This window comes from Phoenix dactylifera, chromosome 9 (genome assembly GCF_009389715.1).
Source record: "Phoenix dactylifera cultivar Barhee BC4 chromosome 9, palm_55x_up_171113_PBpolish2nd_filt_p, whole genome shotgun sequence".
Taxonomy (NCBI): Eukaryota; Viridiplantae; Streptophyta; class Magnoliopsida; order Arecales; family Arecaceae; genus Phoenix; species Phoenix dactylifera.
Genome location: NC_052400.1, coordinates 5,065,393 through 5,088,651, shown reverse-complemented (window position 1 = coordinate 5,088,651; position 23,259 = coordinate 5,065,393). Strand labels below are relative to the sequence as shown.

The following is a 23,259-nucleotide window of genomic DNA, read 5'->3' as shown; positions in this document are numbered from 1 at the left end:
CTCAGAGGAGTCAGCCCCACAGGTTACCATGTTGGCCTGGGCGTCAGAAGTAGCAGGACCCTTACTTCTAGGTTGACGAGGAGTAGTGATCTTGTAGAAACATTGGTTGGCCATATGGTTGGTCCGACTACAGAAAACAACAACGAACAGATTCTCCTTCTTTCTCTTTCTTCTGGTTCTAAGAGAAGTTGGGTTTTTTGTTGTTGGGCTGAAAGAAGTTTCTATAGTTGAATGATTTCTTTTTGAAGGACTTGTTGTGGTTGGGATAGAAAGAACGATTCTGATTTTTGGATTTGGGCTTGGATTCAACATTGTTGACGTTGGGCAAAGGATTGGAGGATTGGGATTTTTCTCTAAGACGATGTTGTTCTTCAATCCTAATAGAATTTAGGACTTGGGTTAGAGACAGATCACCTTGGGTGTGGCTCAAAGTCTTGGCAAAGTCTGACCAGGTAGAGGGAAGTTTGTCTATAATACAGGCAACTTGGAAAGACTCATCTAAGTGGATTCTATTTGCCTGGAGTTGAAGAATCAAGGTTTCATATTCATGAATTTGATCATTCATAGGTTTGGAATCAACAAATTTAAACTTGCTAAAGTCAGAGGCTTTGAATCTCTTTACCCCAGCATCATCAAGTCCATATTTATTTTCTAGGGTATCCCAGAGATCCTTAGCACTCTTAGCTATATAATAAATATCATAAAGCCTATCAGAAATAGCTCCTAAGATTCTATGAAGACAGTGGTAGTTGGTTTCTTCTAGAGTCCTAGTGGAGGAGACAGCATCAGTTTGAGAAGAGGAAGGAGTAGGATTTGGGTTGTTGCGAGTAGCAGATCGTGAAGCAGATGGGTTAGACCCACCAATGGCGGAGATCAAGCCTAGGGTGGTGAGCTAGAACCGCATTTGATTCTGCCACCTTCTAAAGTTTTGACCATCAAACTTTTCAGGTTTAGCACTAAGATTTTCAGATGTGTGGAAAGTCATTAATTTGTAGCTTAACACAGTTTTAACACCTGTAAAAATGAGAAGGTTTATGTCAAAATATTGCACTGATATCTAATTTGAACTTTAGATGTCTAGTTAAAAAAATCCAAAGAATAACAACCAGATCAGCTTCAGATCGATAGTGGAGCACTTGACTCACTTAAGTACCAACCTTTCTTAGGCACGTATGCCTTTTTGACAAGCTTTTCTTAGATATTGTTATTCAATAGAAAATTTCACTAGATATCGTTCAATTTATTTCATCCTAAGTGCAATATTAAGCTAGCTCCTATGAATTAATTAGTTTCCGAATTTCCGTTTGAATGGAATCTGAAAATTACTCCGTGAGGAGTCTAAATGGAGGTATTAATAAATCTCTTGGAGGTTAAGTAATCTAATATTTTGCTTGGAAAATTAAGTACTAAAATAAAGCTAGCATAAACATATAACAGTTAAAATATAACAATTTACAATTATGCAGCAAAATATATAATAAATATTGCAATTTAAAATCTAGTGATTGTTAGCCTAGATGCACAAATATAATTGATAAATAAATATTTCTAATATTCAAAAACAGTAAATAAGAAGAATAAACTAGCAAATAATTAACTTGACAATATAATAATTAAATAAAGAAAGAGAGAGAAGATGGTCTGTGGATCGAAGCACGCTGATGCGTTATCCTAGAAAAATTTATGCCCCCCAAAAATTTATGCCCCCCACGCACGGATCTGCGGCACAGATATTCTAGAGATACGACGACCCAATACAGACCACATCTTTTCCATCAGTGCGCCTCCAGTAAAGAAAAAAGTGCATCTTCCCGCTTACAGATAACTCAAAAAAAACTTAGAAAAATTATGAGAATAAGAAAAATTTTGTTTATTTCTTTTCTCCCTAATGATCCCTAGAGCCCTTTTTATCTAGACTCTTAGGAAGAAAAATTTTTTATTGTAGTTTGAAATGATCCCTAGAGCCCTTTATATAGGCTCAGACACGTCAAAAGAAGAAAATTTCCTTCGCGTCTTCTTGTGCTCCTTTGATTCTTTGGCTTATTGCATCTTGGCCGTTCATACTTCCTTCCTTCTTTGAGGAGCCTTTCAATGCTTGCTCTTGCGCTGGATCCATATTTGCTCCTATGCTGGATGCATAACACTTGTCATGGTTTGTTTTCTTTAGGAACTTTTCCATATTTGCTCCCTTACTTGTGCACGGATGCTTACCACTTGGCCATTAACCAATTTGGTTATCAAAATTTTAAAATATTTGATTTAATTCAACATTTATTATCATAAATAACACTAGTTGGTCCGTTATTCACAATCCAAAGAATTATGATTGACCTAGACGACCATACAACAATTGAAACATGGCAAAGCTCGTGAAAACTAAATAAATAAAATTAAAATTTGGGCTAATACAATATATATATATATATATATATATATACATATATATATATACATATATATATATATATATATAAAGAATCATTATTTTCCATCTCTCACAGTTTAACAAATAACCACTAGAGGAACATGAGAGGGTATGTTTCCACATAACGGCATGATATTCGTGAACAAATTAGAACAATTTTACAAAGAGAACAAAATTTTGGTAAACAAATAAAATCATGTTGGTACAACATTCACTGAAAGCTGCTGATACAACTGAACTGGAGGATCTTAGCTCAGCTTCTTCCTTTCCTCTTCAAGGCTTCAGAAAATAAACCACCTTCCGGGTATATATTGGGGCTTCATCGAAGCCCGATAAGCAATAACCTGAAAGACGTCCATGTTTCTGTACTGTCATCTAATAGACCTACCATGCTGGTCTTCTGATAATAATATTCTTGCACACCTCGTATTGAGTGTAACCAATTAAATAATAAACACTTATCCACAAAGTGTTCTAAACTTTCAATGGTTGGTTTACTCCCATTCTTTTTGCTGCCTCTTCGTGTACAGACACAATCTCGTCCATGGAGGTGAAATAAGGCCAAGATTTTCTGCTATTCTCGTTACTCTTACAGTCCTGTAAAAAGGGGAAACGCAAGTACATAAGTGAATTACATATATCAATAAGTGCTCCACGTATGAAGTTTCAGTAAGCATAAAAAGAATTTAGAAACATGCTCCAAGCCATAGTTAGCATATGTCCATGTATACAAAGAACAACATTTATAATGAGGGAAGACAACCATGAAGTAACCAGGCATCCAGAAGACACCAAGTCAGAAAATAACATTAATGGTCCTGTGCATTCAATCATGATGTAACACTTGAGATTTCTAAGTTAGCATTGACATAAAGGCTTCTGAGAAGGCAATGAGGTTTATTTTATGATACTACAAAAACAACAAACGCTCCATAGAAACATAAAATCTGAAAAAGTACATTAAGAAGGATTAAAAGGTATCTAGGAAACAGCTCAGTAAATTCTTGCAGGTCAAGCCTATCTGCTCTCCACAATTCCCAAATGCAGATATGATCCACCAGCTATCCTTACATCATTATTTTAATGCAAGACAATAGAAGTAGATGGATGACATAAAAGTATTGGACAAAGTAGAGGGAATCAGCAAACAAATTTCTCCAGGGACATAAATGCCTGACATTCTCTCAGAACCAATTCCACGATGTCTCAAAGCAAAACTGCATTGAATATATTATAAAAACAAAGAAACGATGACATGTTGACTCTGACAAGAATGTGGGAGCAAATTGCCCCAACCCATGACTACTAACAAACCAAGAACTAAAAACACTGCCTCCTCATGCAGTGAGCTCTCACCTGACATCATCTACTCAACAATTAGTCAAACAGTTCTCTCATGTAGATTACTCATCTACGTGCATGAAACCAGAATTATACATGTATACATGAAAGATGAGTCTTCAGAGATTGAAGAGATACCACATATTTCTGAACAAGTGATGCCCAGAGAGACTTGCACTGTGCTGGAGTACGATTTACTCCATGCTTCAACATGCTCACAGATATCTCTTCCCAGAGTATCATTCTAGCTTTGACAGTCTGGAATCTATTATCCAATTCGCCACGCATTTTTATTAATTGTTTAATCTCTTCAGGCTTCCATTTGTTCCTCCTAGCAGGTTTAGATGTCCCTGCCTTAGGATCTGATGGTTCTATGTTCTCCCTGCTGCCCACTTTTCCATCTTTACTAAATTTTAAATGCTCTTCTAAAACAGAACCATTTGCTACTTTTGATATTTGGACAGCTGAAGACCGCTTGAGTGACTTCAAGAGATCTCCTAATTTTGTAGAGGCATGTGAAGATGACTCTTCTAGGTTGTTTGTAATTGCATCCTCAGTTCTCGGTTGCTCAAGATCGGAACTATCACCTACACAAGCATAGAGATCAGTATTGTTCAAGAAGCTAAAGATTTAAGCAAGCAAAATTACTGACATTGTTTGTCATAAGATACATGAGATGCTGTATAGTCCTAAAGGTCTAATATGTAGAAGCTAAATCTACCAAAAGAACATTCAGTATAATGACAAAAAGGTCCCTCATATATATTGCTCATTTATTAGGAAAATTAAGTGGTTATATTTTATTAATCACATAATAAACACCTGACGTGTGCAAGTTTATCAACTGGAAAGCCAAGTAATTCAGTGTAAATAGTACCTTCGGATTCATCTTCTGTTAGGTTCTCTGTGACGTCCGTAGAGTCAGTGTCTTCGTCAAATTTGCTGCTTGAATCCTTCCTCAAATGAATGTTAGCTTGTTGACTAAGGGCAGATAGCCCAAACCGACCATGAGATTTTCCTAATAATTTGATTCTCAATTCTTCAGACAGAACTCCAACGGTGTTCTCCACAGCAATTGCAATGACCTCAGGCCTTCTACTGCTGTATTTCCTCACTATTTTCCTTAATACCTCAGATACAATCCGTTCCATGTGAGCCAGAGGACAGCTCACTGGACAGCTTGAAAGTGCAGCATGTGCAGCTTTATAGAGTGCATCTAACAGCTTTCCTTTATCAAGCCATAAACAACGGGTGGTTATCCTAATTTTTCCTTTCAAACATGTCTGTGATGAACCATTTACATTTTGAGGGCGCAAAATCTCCATGCTGAAATAAACAAATGCAAAAGGAAGGTTCAGGATCCACAATTTTCAAAATATGAACCATATAAATTTTGCAAAATTTACATTAAAGGGTCAAATAAAGTGATCCTAATAGCTAAATCGAAAGAGAAAATTAAACCCTTGTGCATCATAGAATATACAAGTGGACTTCAATTAAACAGGCAATTAGATGCGGATTGCTTAAAAACACAAAAGGATGATGAGACTAAGTGTGAAGGACAATGCCCGAAAGGTCCACACCCCCCCCCCCTCTCCTGGGAAGGTTGTAGGTTTAAGTCTCGGCTGTTGTATCCCAATTGGTTGGACCTGGATAATTTGCTTCGGATGGGTCCCCCCTACCCCAAACCAACGAAAAAATAGGAAAAAGATAAAGAAACTTCAATCAACAGTTCTTTATACATGATTTTCAAAGATTCTAAGAAACTAAAGAGCTTGCATAAAGCTGACATCTGTATACATGATTTGGATATTATTTACAGTTTTACACCGTATATAACATTTTCTAACAATTGAAAATTCAAGGGCAATCATATGTTCCAGTTTGAAAGTTTCTCTGTGAAACAAGATTTCAAGACAGCTGTGTACAGCATTTGCAAGATGTAGCAAGGTCTGCTGAACCGACCTGTACCGGTCGGTTCAGCCCGTACCGGACAGGTACCGAGCCGCACCGGTCCGGTACAGGGGTATAAAACGGTTCCGACCCAATATGGGTCGGAACCGTTTGGTTTGAGCCTCGTACCGGTGCGAACCGGCTCGGTTCGCACTGGTACATGTGTGAACCGGTGCGAACCGCTCGGTTCGCACCAGTATGAGCTCGAACCGGTGCGAACCGAGCCGGTTCGTACCGGTTCGCTTCTGAAAAATAGTGCCAGCATTGTGGCACTTTGAAAATGCCACAGCGCTGGCCAGAGGCTGGCACTTTCAAAAGTGCCACACTGGGGCACTTTTTAAAGTGCCACTCAACCCGATTTTAGATATTCGAGAGTGCTTTAAATGTATGTAATTGATTGTATCTTAATTTGAAAATATTTTATGTTCTTCATCTCATTATTAGAATCATTTGGAAGTAATAAGTTGCATCATCTACTTTTAACCTTAAACCTAAACATAAAAACATAAAAAAAAAATCCAAAAGTGAAAGAACTCCAAAAAAAAAACGACGATGGGGTCGAAACCAGGCCGAATGTGCCCCATCGGTTCGGCTCGGTTCGGCACCGGTACCGTACCGTTACCGGAGCCGACCGGTACGTCGGTACCATCGGTACCGCGAACCTTGACTCATGCCAATGAAGAGTTTGTGGAAATCACATACGAAGATAGGATAAATCATATATGATTTAACCTCTCTTCAATAGTAAATAAGACTTTGAAACATTGCCCCCAAAAAAAAAATTCAACAAAGTCATTTGTATATTAGCCATTTCATTAACAATGAAAATAAGACTCATTTTGCTCAGTTGTATCAAAACAATAGGTTACCATCCTGAACTTGCAACAGTAACAAACATACGTTATGCATATTAACATGATCTATGGAATTATTTATAGGCTATACCAAGCAACCAACACCAGCAAGAAAAGGATGTGATATGAGGGCATACTAGTTCTGATCATAAACCCATCTTTTTATGCTTGCCCTATGCAAAACAAGCAACTATTGCACATAGCATCTTTCTCTTGATTTGAGCCTTGATAATTTTAGAATTATGTGAATATAGATAATTTCCATAATTTTTCAGATCTTTTCATTTTTACTAACCCTAGAAATGATCGAATCAACCATTCTGTGAATTATTCAGGCCTAACATTATTCAAAGCATGCAACTCAGAACAGAAGATCTATGCTGATCTGATTCCACCCAAAAATCCCGCATAAACTTAAATGGTCCTAATCTAAGAGCCATGAATCCATTACACACCAAACTCTTGCTCCATCATATTCTTTCTCACTTCTCTTCCTCTTGCTTCCACCTTCTACAAGGGTAGCTCCACTCTAACTTGGCCTCACAATCAGCAGTCTATTCTACATCAATTGCCATCTATGGCTCTATTCCACACCTCTGCTACTCTTCCCTTCCTATCAGTCAAACTTAGCCCTTGCCACCACTCCACTACACTTCAGTCCTCATCCATGGCTCCACTCTTCACCTAAACCCTTTCCGTCTACAGCTCATCTCTGGCCTTCTCCTTTTCCACTCACCATCCCTCCTTGGTCATCTCCAACCATTTTCCCTCACCTTTACCCTCCATCTTATGCCTCTAGTATAGCCACCATCCCACTCTTTTGCTTAAGTATTGTGGGAGTATGAGTCTTGGGCCTTGCAAAAAGCTAGCGCTATCACCAAATTTAGAGATGTCTGGTCCTTAATGTTGAAAGAGATTTAGTGTAAGAAGAAAGAGGCCACATGCAAAGCAATGTCGGGAAGTTTCCAATGTTTCGGGGCCCAAGCAGTAGAATTTCCGCACCCCAAGAATTTTCTTTTGCCAATGTTGGCCCTTCAAATCAATAGATCCATCAGAAGATGCACTTCATCTGCCTTACCATGTGTGTTCTTCAATCTATAGACAACACTCACATTTCATGTTTGTTAAATTGTTCCATTTAGATGGGAACACTCCAACCTAGGGTCGGGGCTAGAGTCATGATTAATCCAACCTAGTTCAAATTACCCATTTGGTCTAGCAAAACTCCCATGGACCTGAATTACTCTGACCCCATAAACTGCTGTGCTGGGTTTGCACCTTTGATTAGGACTTGAAACATATTGGGTTTGGTCCAAGTCATTCTTGACCTGGTCCAGACCTAAACCTATTACAGCCCTTGTTTCAAATTCATTTAGGCAATGCACAATAGGAACATGCATACATGAAAACCAAAACATTACTATACTCTTGAAAGAATTTCATATCTTTTAGGGAAGTTTAAATCTGAAAGGACAAAAAGAAATGGAATAATATTAGAAGATAGATGGTCCAAAACATAGCACGTAGCATCACAGCCCAAAATTTCAACTTTGATAAAATGCCAAGGCGTGACCAATAATAATTGATTAAAACATCATTAAAATTCAAGATCCTCAAAAGAAACCAAACAATCCAACTAACACAACCAAAAATATGTTATAACCTAACACATTTATGACAAAATCCACTTTGCAACTTAAATATGTTCTCTAATACAAATTACTATACTTTGAAGATATCAAAACAAATGAGAAACTATGTTTCGATGTCGTTCTACTAGCCTCTAGCCCCAAAAAGGCAACTTCAAGTAATCGAGACCTCCTCTTCAAAAGGCCCATGAGAGTCACTCACCTATCCCTCTAAAAAATCATGTGATAGATAAGATGAGCTACAAAGATCATATTTTTACCATGGCCAAGAATTTTGATTTTCGCCGAAAAACACTTGACTCTCAAATTATCACACAAATCAAATTATCACTAGAAATTCAAGTGTAGGTCCGCCGAAATAAAGTGAAATCAAGAGCTTCAATATGAACACAATTGCAAAGAGTCAAAACACATGATTGTCAAGAAAAGTTCAAGTGAGTCATATTAGATCATAAGTCATATATTCCCTGAAAGTTCAGGCAAAGGTTCATTGAATCACTTCAATAATGAAAATTCCAAAAATAATCCAACAGGGAGAAAGTAGTCAAAACATATTTTACATCAAATTATGATATTTCATAAAATTTGATTATCTTATAAAGTTTCAGTCGTACCCTCGAGACTATTAATATCCTCTTTGCAAATGCAAGCAAGGAAACTCATATCCTTACCAATAATTCGAATGAGACCCTCATTATTCTCATTTTTAATGCTGACGAGGTCACTTACATTCTCAAAGTCCGCTCATACCACTTGGCCAAGTGTCCACATATAGGACCTAGCCAGAGACTCCTCATGATAATTCAAGTGAGATCCTTCATATACCAAGTTGCTGGGGTTTCACATAGATCCTCATTGATAATCCATATAAGGCAACAAATATCACCCAGATAAAGGTTCCTCATCAAAATTCAAGTGAGGCCGCTCATATACCAACTAGTTACAGTCCCCTCACATTCTTCAATTATGATAATTTTTTTATATTTGAAAATGTTCTCATAAATATCAGATGACATATTTTGTTATAAAACTTCAATCACATACTAACATATGGAATAGCTTCTAATGACAACAAAATATACAGATAAATGAGTATAAAAATATCAATTAAGGGATTTATATAATTTCACAAGTTGACCAAGAATATGATAAATGATTTGAAGGTAGGACAGGACCATGAACAATTCAAAATTATCAAAAAAAATACAGCTAGAATAATCGTAAAGCCCATAATTTATGATAACCTTAGGTTTGTGGCTAGTGGTTCAAGGTATCAAAACAATACTTGATCTGAAAGACTTGATCCAAAGCTTAGATCCAAAGGCATGGAGGAGGCATATTTATAGGTCTTCTTGTTCTTCACCCATTTATAGGTGGAGAGAGGTGATTCCACATGGGAGCCCCACTAGGTCAGTTCCACCCTGGGTCAGTTCCCTTAGATCGGTTAGGCGGATGAGGTGCTAGGCCATGTGGGTTTAAAAAAAAAAAGGATCAACAAAGAGACAAATAAAGAGGCTTATCTACCCGTAACATCATTTAAGTAACTATCCTCTTTTTTGTTTCTATTTTCATTTACTAAGGACATTACATGTAGATAAGGAAGTACCCCTTATTTGAATTCAGGGGAAAAAAAACTTAAAAGTTCCATTTCCTTGAAAAAAAAAGTTGATTTCCCAACCCTAGTCCAAAACCTTGATTCTAGTCTCTAAGTCAAAATTGTCTTTTAAAAAGAAATAGTATTCGCCAAACCTTGATTTTATACATAAATATTACTCCCAAAGTCTAGTTAGAAAAGTCTCATATATTAGTACCAATGCATGTCACCTAGACGATGTTTAACAGCACTTAGCACATTCCATAGACTGCTTCACTTTCATGGATTAAACACATATAGATTTCTATACATGTTTTCTAATTGCAAGCTAGATTCCTACACGTAGATCTTCATAATCTTGTAACTGATTTCAAAAGTTGTATGCAGTCAGTTCAAGGTGTGGCTCTAGGCCTTTAATTCCTAAGACATCAAAGAAGAAGAAACATTGAACATATACCAGAAGAAGAAACAATAGAGAAAGATAGAGAAGGGAATATAATATTCAAATCCTAAGGTTGTCATGAATTACAGGCTTTACGATTATAATCATGAAGGAAATATAACATTCAAATCCTTAGGTTATCATGAATTATACCACAATCGTAAAGCCCATAATTCATAAGCATATGATACCATAACAATTTTCACTTGTCCTATTATACCATTATGGCGACCACATTAAATGCAAAAATGACAAAATTCGCTTTAACCAGTGCATTGTAAACTAGCTTCAAGAATATGGGTCAAGGCCTATAGCATGGTTTGTCATACTACCACAAACAGTCTAACTCAGAGCATACCGAATCAAATCAGGAGGGAACTGTCACAACCCCGCCCCGCCTAAAAATGGTAAATCCATCTGAATCTATGTGAACCACTCTAAACCGAGCGATTCAAAGTGGAACCGGTGCAAACTGCCCGGTTTACACCAGTTCAGCCATGGATCCCCCCCCTCCCCTTAATCATTTAAGATAGAGCATGAGAAGCTCTCAAGCCTTCTCATGCCTCTTCTCTTCATTCTTCCCTCATAAAATCCCCCCAAAATCCAAAAAAAAACCGGTTTTGACAATCGAAGGTAAGATAAAACCCTGACGTATTGTCCTTCTCCCCTTCTCTATTTCTTTCTTATTTTTTCTTGTTAGGCCAAAAATCGAGAAGAAAATTAAAAAAATTAGAAGTCATACTGAAATTTTTGATTTTGGCATGATTTCATATAATGTTGTAGATCTATGGATGATCTACACAATGACATAAATCTTTAATTTTCATTAAATTTATATTTTTTTAATTAAAATATATTTTTGGATTAAAAATTTAAAAAATAAAATAATAGCCAAAAAAATAACTACAAAATTACAAGCTTGCTTAGGATTATGCAACCAACTCTCAACCAAAATTTGGTGTCCAGTGTTCAAGTTTGGGCACAATTATGTATACAATGGCCACGGGTAGAGAAAATACATGTAGCATTCAAGGTATATGCTCCATGAATCTGAGCTCAAATTAATTTTTTAAATTTTTAAATTTATTTTTTTTAAAATATAAAAATTTTAAAAATTTATAATTAATACAAAAATATAAAAAATTAGTACTATATATGGATAATTTAGAAGTATTTTCTAAACTAAAAAAATATTGTTCTGATTTTTTAATTAAATATTTTTAATTTAAAATTTATCAAAAATGTATAATTAATATAAAAATATGAAAAATTAGCACTATTTATATATAATTCAGAAGTAGTTTTTTGAAGTAGAAAATATATTTTTCATCATAGCAAAATTTTATTATTTTTAAATAATTAATAAACTGACATGCTTGGCAAACTTGCATGAATGAATAAATCCACCGAGAAGGATCCTGAGCATGATATTGGGTAGATAACCACGGATTAGAGGTGAAACCATTATAGCACAGAGTTCAAAGGAGGAGAACTAGGTTGAAGAAGCACTTGACTAGTGGTTACCCCGATGTATCCATGTGTCGGAAATACACATAGAAGATCCAGCAACTGATGAAGAATCGTTTCGCTGATTTCAAAGCAGTGAAGAAAAGAGCTGCCTAAAAGAGGGTGGAGGTGGATCACCAAGTAGCGGAGCCAGCTTCCTATCAAAGGAGACCTCCATTCTAAATGACGAGAAGGCACAGCTCCAAAAGCCATCCAAACGAGCCTAAATGACTCGTGGCAGCAGGATGAGGTGGCTAAGCATAGCGCTCAGTTTAGGCACTCAATATGAGTCGGTCTCTGGTTCTAGGACTGACAAGGCAAATTCAGAGTTCAGAAGGACCACTTTAGTCATTGAGGCCGTCAGCAAAGGTGGTCGCCCTATTGCCTCTATGCTACAGGCTTTTTGGCAATAGGAAGAATCCTCCAAAGAGTTTTCACAAGAAGCCAACATCCATGACCTACATCCGCATGCCTTCTCTAGTAGGGATTAGAAGCAACAAAAAATTGGCACCATATTGAAGTGGGGAAAAAAGGACGTGGCAAGCTATTACACCTTGGTTCTACTTCCGCCACATCCAAATGAGGGTGGTAGGCAACACATATTATAAGTATACCATTTCCTCCTTACAAGTTGCCAGTCTAAGTATTGATCCTTCAGTACCAAGGACATCTATGATGAGCTCCTTAACAACAACAAGATCTACAAAAGTAGATCCTATACCAGAGCAAATTGCCCACATATAAACTGACAATGATGTGTGATGGTTGGACCAATCCTAGCAAGTGGAGCATCAACTTTCTGACATACTATGACATGAGAATTTTCTTCCAAAAGTCAGTTGATACTTCCGCTCAGGTGCATTATGCCACGAACATCTTTGGATTGATGGAGATGATTTATCAAATAGGAGTGGAGAATATCATGCAGGTCATCATTGATAATGAGCCACAGTGCAAGGTCACTAGCAAGATCTTGATGGAGAGATGGTCACTCATTTTCTAGATCCTAAATGCGGCACGTTGTATCGACCTCATGATGGAGATTGGGAAGATTCACATGATACAACAGACAGTGGAGATAGCCCAGTCCATCACCAAGTTTTTTATAACCATACATGGATCCTATCACTAACGAGGAAGTACATAGTTGAGAGATCTTGAAACTAACAGTCACATGATTTGCTACTAACTACATTGCACATAATAGCCTCCTTAAGAGGAAAGTAGGCCTACATCAGATGCTTGTCAGTGCCAAGTGGCAGGAGAGAGGATATACGAGAGTCGATACTAAAAGGAGCCACACAGAGAGCTTGGTGATGAGGCAGACGTTATAGCAGCGAGTCAAGAAGATAGTGAAGGCTATCAAGCCATTGTATGAAGCGTTTCGGGCCATGGACAGTGAGAAATTCCCAAGATGGGCTTCCTACATCATATGAAGAAGCGGGCAAAGGCTTAGATCAGGAAGGCAAATTCAAAACATGCCCAGCAGTACATTGATATCATTGAGCAGAGGTGGAACTACCAGATGGGTAGAAAGTTGCATCTAGCTGGTAAGCAACAAGATTGAAAATTTGACTACTCTTATACTTGTGTATATTTTACTAAAACAATTGCAAACTCTTTTGGTAGCTTACTACCTGAACCCGAGATTCCACTACACTGTACCTTATTTCAAATTGAACGAGGAACTTCTAGCCACCCTACGCCGTGGGATCTACAAGATGGAGCATAATCTAGAAGTTGTAGCCCTATATCAACAAGACGTAAGTTAATTTAAGTGGCATGTGTAAGTTAACTCATATCTTCAATTATTAACATATAACACATCCCTTTTCTACAAACAAATATTTAGGGAGGGCAATGATAAAGCTTTGAAGTCTCGACAGCCGTCGTAAGTAAAAAATCTATGAATCTAGGTATATTAGATATCAAATATAACTATTACTTAATAGTTTATAATTATTAATATGATACTATTTTATAAATAATTTTTTTTAAATGCTTTTGCAACTAAATGGTGGATTCATTTTGGTCTGTTAGCAAAAACTCTTAGGCAGCTAGTCAGTCGGATCCTTGCCCAGACAGTCTCCTCGAGTAGCTGTGAGCATAATTGGTCCACCTTCACCCTCATCCATAACAAATAGAGAAACCATTTGACATAAGTACCTTAACCTTATATATGTCCACTACAATCTGAGATTGAGGCTAAAGTATATTCAGAAGTGGAGCTGAAGAATACGGATCCACTCCATAATGATTTTGTTCAGGATGAGAATCCCATAATGGAATGGCTTGTGGGCCGACAACAGGAGCCAAGCTTGACAAGCCAAGATCACCTCCTCGATCAATCAGTTTTGCAGTCAGGAAGGCTAGGGTGGATGCTGCACAATAGGTAGAACGTAACAATCCACGTTTGCATCCGACCGATCAGCCAAATGGGTCAGTAGGAAGCTGATCATCAGAAGGCTCCATGTCCGATACATCCTCCTCAAGATGATCGAGTGATATTTCGACAAGACCATCACGCTATCCAATCCACTCAAAAGGGTACTTTCCATCGTCCTAACATAGTCAAGTAGAGAGGGGAACAAAGGAAAAGGAGACTACTACCCAGCACAGCTTGAAAGAAAAAGACAACTATAGCCCTAATGGAGAGTGAAGGAATCAGTTCACTCAGACTCAAAGATCAAGAAGAGCAGCAAGTGGCAATGACAGTTCTGATGATCATCAATCTAGTGGCTAGAGAACAGCGGACATAAGACTACCGTTTATAAGACAATGCCAATATGGTCTTCAATTCACCAAATAGTCCCAGTTTATACATGCCACATAGGATAGTGACCGTGGTGCACGTGCTGGTAGAGCCCGCGAGGATACGATTGCATATAGGAGGACTTTTTGAGATCATTTGGAAGGTTATGATGCAACTGCAAATGACTTCGCATGTGAAATAGAATCCATAAACATATCAGGTACTGAGTCATATGTTGGATCCTCTTACCTACAGCCACAAGTAGCTTATGACCCATACGGATATAGATATAGTGCATTTGAGGCAACGTCTTCAAATAGCTACTACCCTACACAATCGAAACACCTTGCGGATCAGATTTTGCTGCCAATATATTTGAATGGGCTCCACAACCGTATTATCAAACAGATAATGATTTTCAAAGCTAGAGCTTCAGCGAGAGATCTAGGAATAATTATGACCCAAAATGTATATATTATGGGATAAGTATACAGGATTACAACATCATGTGGTTAGAGCGGTGGTCTAATGTGCCCTTTAATTATGTTAATGATCTCAACATCTAGAAGAGACATCAATACTCCATCAGATCTTAAAAGTCGGTATGTATGTTGTACTTTAAATACATCTAATTAATTATATATTTTGTATTTCATTAATTTTCTTTACAAATATATTGCTTGATCTACTTTAATTGCTTTTCATGATATAATTATGGTGTATTTAGGACCACGAAGCATCATTTAAGGTGTATCGAGTGATAAAAACATCAAATTAGGATATTAACCCTAATAAAAACATCAAGAAGTATCAAAATAAAGTTAAAATCTCAAAAACCAAAAAAAAATCATTACATTTCATTAAATATTAAAAATATTAAAAACAAAAAAAATAGGTGTGTCGGTGGCGTACCGTGTGTTAGTATGATACCGAACCAGTGGCATACCGAACTGGTGGCGTACCAGCATGGGTACCGGTACCAGTTCACCCTACCTTAGCCCATAGTATTGAAGAAAAGCCCAAAATCCCTTTAAACTAAAAAAAGTCATGTATTTTCCTATTAACTATTCAGCACATCTTATGCATCCTACAATTAAACAACAAAACTATCATATGTTCCACTATCTTTAGGATATAATTAAATTATAATCTTAGCATTCATTTAGACTGCTGGATTTCACAAGGCATAAGGAAAATATCATCTCCAAGTTTGGTCAATACATTCTCATGAATGGTGTTAGAATTCAATGCATGCTCATAACCTGTTCTAAAGTTTAAAAAAAAAAGTTACTAACATAAATAAACACTTCGACTAAAAAAATTTAAGCTAAGGTAGGATTTTGCAAAATGAAGCAACTGTAGCATAGAGAGTTCAATTATCAACACCAAAATTATCAAATCCTGTGAATATTCAAATTCTAGTGATTAAGTCAATACCTGACAACTATAATTCCATCTGTTGCGATCCTTAGCCTCTCATCAATGCAAAGTTCAGCTGATGTTCCAAATGCTTTATCACCATCACTATACATTAACTGCCAAGTCCAATGTGTGTTCGTAGGTAGCTAATACTCTAAGCAGCAAAAGATAAACAATGAACTAACTGAAGGATCACAAACCTGCAACTCCTCCTTTCCTAGTGAAGCAAACCCATTCGACAAGACTCTTCTGTTTCTGAGATGTGAAACTCCAAGCATCTCTCCGTTCTTTATTACCTGAAAACAAATATGAATCATAGAGATGAGTAATTCAACATTTCATTATTCATTACATAACAAGACAATGAAACCAACAAGGTCATACAGGCTGCTTGAAGCAAAGAGTTTCTTAATCTATTGATTTTGAATTAGCCATACCAAAGTATATGGTTTTCTTTTTCTCATTTCAAGAAGACCTTCCCTTTCCATGTGAAAGAAATCTCTATCAATATGGCAGCTAACAATTAGGCTACCCTTATCTTGTATCACTTTACCGCCTTTTGATGAAGTTAAAGACCTAGGTACTATTTGAATCATGATGACTCAAGTCCTCACCAAGCTGCTAAGAGCATCAATGGAGCACATAACAATCTAAAAATGTCCAATTTCATGTGCTGAGTCTCTATTTATTTAATATCTAGTAGAAACTTAGCCATTAGGTTACTTGGCTGGTAAGTTGGACTTTAAGTGACTTGAGCACTAAGTGAGTACTTTACTTACTTGGCATCAAGTTTCTTGACCTACTTATAATTAGGTCCTGAATTTTTCTAGTTTATTTGGTTGCTTGGTCCTTAAATCAGATAAGGCTATATCTTGTATACAAAGGTTAAATGGTTATCAGAGAGATGGATACTCTTAAGCTGCATCTGAATATTCAGTTGAGAAATAAATGTTGCCATTTAACAAAGTTGGCTTGCAACCCTCATCTCCCTCTCTTTCAGCCTCTCTAGCCCCCTCCCTCTCTCTTCTATTTCTTTTCTTTCTTCCTTTCTTTCCTCAGCTCATTTTCTACTTAGCATGAAGACATCTGTATTGCTGGCTTAAATTCAAATTTGGGTCAATATTGAACTTTCATCCTTAAACTTAAAATCCTAAGAACCTTTTCTAACACCACATCTTATCCTTGAAATCCTAGGGCACCACTAGAAAAATTGCATACATCCATTAATGCGCAAAATAATTATCCTCCCTTTTGTTTTCTAGAATTTGACAGTAAGCACTACAAGTGAGTGAAACCTTAAATTTCATAGCAGTTGGGTCCACTATGCATAAGCAGCCACTCTCAAGAAGTTCTGCACGACTCTTCTTAACAACTTGCTGAAAAGGCATCAGTTCATTCAGATCCACATGTAAACTGTTTTCTACTAAGCATTGGTGTTATTCATGACATCATATCATTTTGCCACAAACTTTAGGTCTAGATGATGCCAATGTGCATGATGCATGGTGCTAAAGACAAGCACTATACATTATTCAAGAGAACCATCAAATTAAACATCTAAAAATTTAAAAAGAGAAGGAACATGAATTGGCTGATATAACAGACTACAAAAATTGAGATGCTTTTTTATGGCAATATTTTTGCTAGAATACATTGTTAAGCACAACCCGCAAAAAAGGAACAAAATTCTTTATAGATCTTCCAGCACTCTAACAAATGTAATTTTTCAATTATATCTAAGAAATAAATAACTATTGCCGCTCAAAACTCGACCTGACAGGTGGACAAGCAGACAGATGAGCTGCTCCAATCGGTGGAGTTGGAGAAACATAGCACGACGCTGGAGTTGTTCAATAACCATAGAAAATAATCAAGAGGTCACCGGGACATGTCCGGCTAGAGATCCTCTGATGCTTAAGTCAAGTAGAGAGGTAGACATTTTAGAATATGGTGGTGAAAGTTTCCTTTGTCGTACTTGGGGGTCCCTGTGCCTTTGTATCTGTAGAAGAGAAGATGCAAATCTACATGATTAGGGTTATGAGATCCGCATATAACAAGTTGAGCTCCATCCATATTTGTTGATCGAGGCAATAAGGATATTCCCTTTCAGGTGCACTTGGATTAAACGCTTCCCTTATCTATCAATCGATTACGATATTCCTTTTTGGGCAGATTAAGATCGAGTTGTGTTGTAATTATCACTAATTATTCAGAGATTTGATTGGTCGTTAATTTCGCTGGACACATGTCGTCGTTTGATTCGACGGACTAAGCTGTCAGGCAAGATTTTAAGGATAGAAAATCCAAGCCATATCACTTACCCCCCACTTTCGAGCTCAAGCTGTGCTTGCGCGACTCAGGTGAAGGAAATAGTTAAATCATTTATCGGGTGAGCCAGCCGAGCTAAATTCAAGCCATCAGATCAGCCCTAGGGGCTCCTAGAAACTGCATTTAATGATAAACACAACTTCTGCAGAGTCAGTTTTGTTTTCGAAGCATCGCACATACGGACGAGATTTTCACTGCTGCAATCATTCCTTCTCGCAGTTCAGAAAAGGATCGATCAATGGGAGCCCATAACCCCCAAACGCTGAGCTTATGCATGGCGGCTGATAAACGGATGAATGGACGAGCGATGAGATCAGCACTATCAGAGGCTCTATATAAAGAGCGAAAGCCTGACTTTGCAATCGCCTTTCTGTATCTTAGAGCTCTATTCGGTGGAAGCTTCGACCCTTTGCCTTCTTTCTTTGTCCATCCTTTCACCGGGATCCTTCCATTGGTTATCCTTTCCGGCAAACTGCTATAGGTTGGCTTATTCTCCTTTTCTTTCTCTTTATCTTCTTTTTGCTATCATAGCTGCTTCTTCCGAGAAAAAGCATCCCACCAACCCGTCGACCCAAAGGGCTTCATCCCAGTGTTCCGATGACTCTAGCAGCACCCGACGGAGACTTTCAAGCCTCGGCGCTGAGTGCATTCTGGACTAGAATGATTTGGACCGATTCTGAAAAGGCTATTTTGTCTCAGTCAAGTTCTCTTCTAGGTTATCTGTGGGTGAGAAAAAGGACAATGCCTGCTATCCTACCCAGGTTAGCCTTTATGGGGAGACTCTGAAGGCTGGGTTGAGACTCCCTCTTTCTCTTTTTGCTATCCTTCTTCTCAATAGGTTCCAGCTAGCACCCGCCTAGTTGGTTCCCAATGTGTTGCGGATCATTATTGGTTTTTTGCCTCTTCTTTCTATGTATGGTATACAACCCACTATTCGTGCATGCTATGTCCTCAAGGAACACCGTATCGAACAAGATTGGTGGTACATCTTGGCTCGAAAGGAGTTCCGATTGATTTAGAATGGCCCTTCTCCAATTTATTGCAGGAAGGGCCGCTTCTTTTTTGTTGTCCGAGCAGCCCTGGGGCTTCAACACCTTCTGAGGAACCCCCAATAAAATCATGAAACAAGTTCCTGCTCTCTCTGACACTTCGCAGTATATCATGAAGTCTTTGCGCATCATCAAGACTTCCTATTCAGGAGCTGTTGGCCGAGCAGACCTTGGGCAACATCAAGCTGAGCCCTACTCGGCCTTAGGGTAAGAGTTTCTCCATATTTCGATTCTTCAGATTGCTACTTTTTCTGACTTCACTTGTCTCCACAGATATGATCGACAAATCATTAGTGAGGAAGGTGGTCGTCGTCAAGCGCAAGGCGGCACTAGCAGACACCTTATCGTCGCTCCCCAAGAGGCCGCGTGAGGTCTTGCCTTCTCACTCGGGTCGGGGCGCAACTCTAGTCGGGCTCCATTTGGAGCCCCTAAGTAGATCCAGACAGATTCTGCCAACTCCTCGATCCACTCCTACGGCACCGATGCCTCCCCCCACGCTCTACCCCCAAGGAGGAGGTCTCCTGTCCTGACTGAGCCATGAAGTCTTCTACCTCAACTTTGATAGCGCCAAAAGTGGCTCAAGATCTGGTAAGGAAAATTATTCTCCCCACCGACCAGAATAAGATCGAGGATGGGAACACGATGACCTTTTTTGACGGGGCCTACTGAGCTACTATCGAGGTTATCGTTTGTTGATGTTTCATGGACCTTCTGTTAAGATATTCTATCGCAAACAATTTCTATTCTTTTAGAGTATTGCCCATACAGCGCTCGATGCGAGGCAACTCGACTTTAGACCACCGAGGCCAAGGAGCAGAAGGCCTCTCAGCAGGCACTTCTGCCGAAGAGAGGGTCCTTCGAGCTTTGAAGACCTACAAGACTTCATAGGATTTCTAGAAAGATCTTGCTTCTGCTTCCACTGATTCCTACGTAGACGACTTCTATGATTGTCGGCAGATGACAACGAGGCACTTCCCCAAGTTCGACATCAGTTGCCTTGTCCTGCTTGAGGACGAGGAGGCCGAGTTGCGAGATGCGGCCGAGGCTACAAAATAGGAGGGTACCGCCAAGGTGTAGCAAGATGAAGATGCCCCAGTCGTTGTGTCTGCTACTGACCTTCCTCCGAACATTATGGTCCCCCCACCAAGTCCCGAGCAACAGGGCTGGTGTACGTCTTCTTTTTTCGCTTCTTGGCACCACTATGGAGAGAGGGGTGAAGGGAAGGATGGCTTCCTGAGCTGGATGACCTTGTCGAAGTTGTCTGCCCCTGACGTGTTTGACCTTCTTTACGGTCATCGGCCCTATAGGACCTGATATAGTTGGATCTTCTTCATTCTTGTAATGCTCGATTGTTGAGCTGCTTTTGCTTTGTAACTTTTAAATATTAGTGAAAGCATTTTTTTTGTTCGTACCTCTTGCTTTGTTTGCCACGATGTTTAGGCGGTAAGAAGTTTTATAGCTTGTTTTCATGCGCCTAAATTGGTTGAGCTTTGTTCAGGCTGCCTCGGCAGTTCGTCATTCATTTGGGCCGATGTGTCGGTGTTCGAGGCATAAACTGCCTACTATGTGTGGGGACGTTACCACCCCATTCCCAGCATCACTTTGCTGAGGTTGTAGACTTGAGCCATTTTTAGGAGTAGGCATGTAGGTCGTCGATTGGAGGTTGGAGTTCTTCGAGTCCTTGTTCGAACTAGATGAGGTCGAGAACTTCTGAGTAGATTTTTTGGGTGCATTCGTGGTCAACTCATACCCTTGCCCTCTATTCGTAGTTGATCTTTGGTCGGTGGGTCATGCCCATGTTGTTGTCGCTATGTACTTCGGTTTATGATCTTGGAGCCCTATTCCCTCACCTGAAGAGGTGGGATATTCAGCCCTTAATGTTAGGTCGAAGTTCAGCTCTTCATCCCAGTACCTCGACTCCCTCGCCTGAAAAGGTTGGTAGTTTGGCTCTTCGGATCTTTGGTCATTTGTTCAAGTTCAACTATTCATCTCGGTGCCTGGTTCCCTTTGCCTGAAAAGGTGGGTCGTTTAGCTCTTCGGATCTTTATTCGTTTGTCTGTAGTTCACTCTTCATCCCGGTGCTTGGTTCCCCTCGCTCAAAGAGGTGGGTCATTTGGCTCGCCGGATCTTCTATCGATTGGGTTTTATAGATAGCTAGCGCCCAATTGTTCGAGCCGAGCATGCTTCCTCCCATCCAAGCCTAGCCTTGACTCAGTCTTTCATCGACTCTTGGCTGGTAAAAAGCAGGTGGCTCCTTAGGAAGCTCGTTCTGACCTGCAGTGTTCGAGTGCGACACTGTCGGTAGTCTCTTGAGAGACTTGTCCGACATTTCATCCATGATACGGCTATACGGCATCTTGGCTAGGCCTACAGGAATAGCAAATCGATGACCTCTTGGGAGACTCGTTTGAGTCGCAATGCTCGAGTGTGGCGCCACCAGTGGTCTCTTGGAAGACTTGCCTCATATTTCGTTTGTGTTTCGACACTTCGGCATTTTAGCCAACCCCACGAGAATCTTGATCGGGGGTCTTCAGCAATCTCACTCAAACCATCGCTTTCAAGGATTTCTTGATCGGCACTGATGTATCCAACCTGCATTACTCGGCTATTTTGCAGGACAAACAAGCTTTATTTATTATTAGCAATAAAGTAGTACAAAGTTCAAAATTACAACTCTTACTAGTGGTACGCTTGAAGGTTATCAAAATTACATGCCCGAGGTACTGGAGTTCCATCGAATTGTTTGAGTCGGTATGTGTCGGGTTGGATGACTGCAATTCTGTACGGTCCCTCCCACTTGGGTGTATGTTTCCCGAGATTGCCATGTCGGATGACCTCAGCTTTTTCAAGGATAAGGTCATTCGTTGCTGATAGGCGGCCATCTTGGTCCGAGATCATTCCTTGGCTACATCTAATAGGTCTAGGTCAGCGTGGAGGTTCTCAACATTAGCTTGCTCATCATATGTCTCTACCTAGTAGGACAGAATGCTGATCTTCATGAGAATGACGGCTTCAGTACCGAAGGAGAGATTAAAAGGAGTTTCTCCAATTGGGGTCTGATGTGTTGTTCGATATGCCCACAGAACACTGGGCAGCTCATCCACTTATAGGCTCGTAGCTCGATCAAGTTTGATCTTCAAGCCCTGCAAAATAATGCGATGAATAACCTCAGCGTCTATTGGCTTGGTGATGGCCGACTATGGTGAGCCAGTGGTCAACGCCGAGTTCAAAGCAAAATTCTCTGAATCGAGCGTTATTAACTTGTCGGTCATTGTAGGTGGTGAGAACCTGAGGATTTCGAACCAATAGATAATGGATTTCCAGACAAAGCTTCGTGCATTCTCCTTAATGATTCGAGCTAAGGGTTCCGCCACGACCCATTTGATAAAGCAGTCGACGTCGATGATAACGAACTTCCTCTACCCGGTAGCTTGTAGGAAAAGACCAAGAATATCCATCCCCCACTAGGCAAATGGCCACAGAGCGCTGATCGGAGATAACTCCACTATCGGTTGGTGATGAATACTAGCGTCTCTGGCACTGATCACACTCACAAACTGAGCAACATCTACCTGTAGTATGGGCCAATAATATTCATACCTCAATACTTTATGCATTAGGGTCCTACCCCCCAAGTGATTTTTGCATCTTCACGGACTTCTTGAAGGGAGTACTCGGCCTTAGTAGGTCGGACCCCAAGTGATTTTTGCATCTTCACGAACTTCTTGAAGGGCATACTCGACCTTAGTAGGTCGGAGGCATTTAAGGTATGGAAAAGTAAAAGACCTCTTATATAGTCGGCCGCAGATCAAGGTATACTGAGTGGCCTGATCTTAAGTCTATGACCCTCCTGATCGATGGGAGTTCTCCCTCCTTGAGGTAATGGACGACAAGATCCATCCAGCTTGACTCATCCTCTATTTAGAGTACTTGGTCATGATTCTCAT

General features: G+C 39.3%; 1 protein-coding gene across 2 annotated transcripts in view; it reads right to left on the bottom strand.

Annotated features, from left to right (window-relative positions):
• Positions 1-2,517: 2,517 nt before the first annotated feature.
• Positions 2,518-23,259, bottom strand: part of LOC103722876 (ribonuclease J) — a 63,528-nt gene continuing 42,786 nt past the window's right edge. For both annotated transcript variants that reach the window (XM_008813579.4, XM_039129875.1), the window contains 5 exons: positions 16,136-16,231; positions 15,954-16,051; positions 4,644-5,092; positions 3,905-4,353; positions 2,518-3,022 (listed from right to left, as the gene is read on the bottom strand). In XM_008813579.4, coding sequence (XP_008811801.1) covers positions 2,900-3,022; positions 3,905-4,353; positions 4,644-5,092; positions 15,954-16,051; positions 16,136-16,231 — 1,215 coding nt within the window. In that variant the 3' untranslated portion in view covers positions 2,518-2,899. The remainder of the gene's footprint in view (positions 3,023-3,904; positions 4,354-4,643; positions 5,093-15,953; positions 16,052-16,135; positions 16,232-23,259) is intronic.